At 42.6% G+C, this 3,325-nt stretch overlaps 1 protein-coding gene across 1 annotated transcript; it reads right to left on the minus strand.

The window, feature by feature from the left end:
* Window positions 1-287: 287 nt before the first annotated feature.
* Window positions 288-2,972, minus strand: LOC308306900 (complement C1q-like protein 2). The gene is made up of 4 exons (XM_080751955.1): window positions 2,652-2,972; window positions 1,726-1,767; window positions 1,470-1,607; window positions 288-575 (listed from the first exon to the last, which is right to left on the minus strand). Exons 1-4 carry the CDS (start codon window positions 2,968-2,970, stop codon window positions 289-291), a joined length of 786 nt encoding a protein of 261 aa, XP_080608081.1. The 5' UTR covers window positions 2,971-2,972; the 3' UTR covers window position 288.
* Window positions 2,973-3,325: the final 353 nt, after the last annotated feature.

The following is a 3,325-nucleotide window of genomic DNA, read 5'->3' on the forward strand; positions in this document are numbered from 1 at the left end:
ACTAGACTTTTGAGGCTTCAGGCTGGGGCTGCGACTCTCTCCGCCACACTCACCCCCTTTGACCTCCTCCTACGGGGAAGCCCGGATCCGGGTCACGGCACCAATGTAACGGAGGTGATCCGAACCTCCCCACCCGGCTTCGAACCCAGGTCTCCCGCGTGAAAGTCCAATATCTTAACCATTACTCCAAAAGAGATATTATGGAACAAGGGCAGATACTAGACTTTTGAGGCTTCAGGCTGGGGCTGCGACTCTCTCCGCCACATGTGCACATGCCTGGTGTTCTGCTCACATGGGAAACAGCAGAAAACCACTGAATGTGTTGCGATAAAAGTGGTCATCATAGAGCCCATGATTGGCAGTGAGTTTCATGTAGATCACGTCCCCTTCCTGTAGCTCGATGGTCAAGGCATTAGACAGGTGAACGTAACCCCATGCATTCTTCATGCCGTCATTATTAGAGAGAAGCAGCCTGCTGTTTTGGTACAGTTTCACGCCCACCCGTCCACCAGTGCGGCCTTCGGCGACAGTGAATCTGAAGTAATAAAGTCCTCTGACTGGAGCTGTAAATACGCCTGCACCATGAAGAGAAGAAGCAGAGATTTATCATGCTTAGTCGGGGGATATCTTAAAAAGTCCTGGAATAAATTCCTTACCAAAACATTTCTTCACCAATGTGTTTGTAAAGGTGTCTAGTAACACATCTCACAAAGACTGAAATTCAGTTTCCCTTGGAGAATCCGTTACAGCTGATTAAAGTTGGTGTCCCATTAAATTAACTATACAGGATAAAACACACCTAAATAAATATACTTTAAGTAGCATGTGAGGGGTCAAACTAGGGATTTTTCATGATTCTGAATCCATTGCAAGCATTTGTTTTGCACAAAAAACATTCCTTGGGCTAAAAAACGCCCCCACAAAAATATGGTTTAGTGATGAGTCATCACTTTTCAAAGTTTTGGGGGAGCCGCCTTTACCCCAAGGAATGTTTTTTGTGCAAAACAAATGGTTGCAATGGATTCAGAAAAACCCCTAGTTTGTCCCCTCATATGCTACTTAAAGCATATTTATTTTGGTGTGTTTTATCCTGTATAGTTAATTTAATGGGATCCCAACTTTCAGCAGCTGTCACGGATTCTCCTGACCTAGGCAAACTGAATTTCAGTCTTTGTGAGATGTGTTACTAGACACCTTTACAAACACATTGGTGAAGGATTTCTTTTGGTAAGGAATTTATTCCAGGATATGACTCTATTTCTGAAGATATCCCCCGACTAGCTGGATTCACTGGATAATAACATCTGAAGCATTATAAAATACTATAAATGAATTCTAATAAAGCTACACATAATAAACTAAACATCGGAAAACCTGCAAAACACCTAAACACGATTTAATTACAAATATAACTCACATGGCTGTGTGTATACATTGATTCAGCTTGTGTTGAAGAGAAAGGTCAGTACCTGTATTTGGGTTGTAGGCCTGGCCAATGTTGGCGAGTGCGTTTTTGAAAACCAGTGGGATATCAGTATTGAAGGGTCCTACTAGTACTGTTGCTCCACCGTCTGTCAGTCCAGCAGAGAAAGCCACCTTTGGTCTCTCTGTGAACACAAGAGCACAACATTTTACAACAAGTAATTATGTTCGCACTGTAATGTTTCAAGTTACTGGACTGTTGAAGAAAGAATGTTCAGATGAAGAAGAAACAAATGTGTTCACCTGAATTCTCTCTCTTCAGGGCTGACACATCATTCTGTAATGCTGAAAACATTAACATTAATTGTCGCTTTTATTGTCATTTAAATCATCTTCAATAAACAGAACATTGCCACACATCAAAAAGTCTCAGCGGACGGAACCACCTGCTGAAGTTAAGGCAGTGGTTCTCAAACTTGGGGTCGGGACCCCAAGTGGGGTCCCCAAATTATTTTGTGGGGTCCCCAGATGATTAGCTTAATGTCATTTTTTTTTCTTCTCACTCAATGGTAAACAAACCAACACACAGTATAAGTGTATACATGGTATCTGCACATTTCTAAAGTGACAATTTAAGGACTTTCAAGTCAAATTTTAAGTAAGCAAGAGGCGAACATTGTGAAAATAGCCGATAGATCTGCTATTTTCACAATATTTATCTGTGGGACCGAGTCACATTAAGGGCTCTATTATGATCCAGGTCTTATGCCTTATGCCTTAACTTCTTTGCCTTTGTTCTACTATTTTGAAAAACATTTTTAAATACTTCAAATGCTGATCTACATCTGCAAGTTGTGAGCTTGCAGATCAGCTATTTGAAATATTTAAAAAAATATGTATATATAGTAGAAAAAGGCAAAGAAGTTAAAGCATAAGACCTGGATCATAATAGAGCCCTTAAATGTTATACCTACAATTCCAAGTGCTTGTCGGTCCGAAGGTTCATTAGTCCGAAGGTTCATTAGTCCGAATGTGTTAAGAATACTATGCCTAACTCTAACCCTAACTCTAACCTTAACCTCAGTAACCCTAACTAAATTCGGACTAATGAACCTTCAGACTTATGGGCAGTCCCCTGCTTGTCGGGGTGGGAGTCCCCAGTTCAAATATGTTTATTTTGGGGGTCACGGCCTATAAAAAGGTTTGAGAACCCCTGAGTTAATGTATACCTGCATTCTCTGTCTCCAGCGTCGCAATCCTGCCGTCGGCTTTGTTCAGCGCGTCTTTCACCCCGTCCAGCTCCACCCTCTGCTCCACCTGCTGCACCTTCTGCTCCACCACCTTGTCTCTCACGTTGCTCAGCTCCAGCCTCTGCTCCACCACCATGGTTCTCAACCACGTCAGTTCGCTCCAGATGTCCGGGGTGGAGTTGGTTTCTCCACCCGACTGCTTGTGGGTGACCACCGTTCCGTCCTGTCCCTGGGCCAGCACTGTCCCAGACAGGCACAATAACGTCAGCGACACCAGCAGAGTAACAGCAGCCTCCATCATTAAAACCCATTTAGGCCTAGGATTATTGACTGCTTTAACTATTGAAAAACAGCAGATACTGGGAGCTTGTAGATCTGCTATTTTTGAAAAAGTTGTGAAAGTGTGTGCAAATCTTTGAATATATGTATTTTCAAAGTGAACTTTTGTAACTCAAATCTTGCTTCTGGGTGGTCCCTGGAACAAGATATTTTGAGATGGGGGTCCGTGGCCAAATAAATATCATTTTGGGGGTCCTTCACATGAAAAGGTTTGAGAACCACTGACATAGTGGTCTCTCAAGAACAGACAGCTCCAGTTAAGTGAAAAGGACCTTTTCTTTGACGATGGCTGGCCAGATTGCTGACATAGAAAC

This window comes from Nannobrachium achirus (assembly GCF_963921795.1).
Source record: "Nannobrachium achirus genome assembly, chromosome: 21".
Lineage (NCBI taxonomy): Eukaryota > Metazoa > Chordata > Actinopteri > Myctophiformes > Myctophidae > Nannobrachium > Nannobrachium achirus.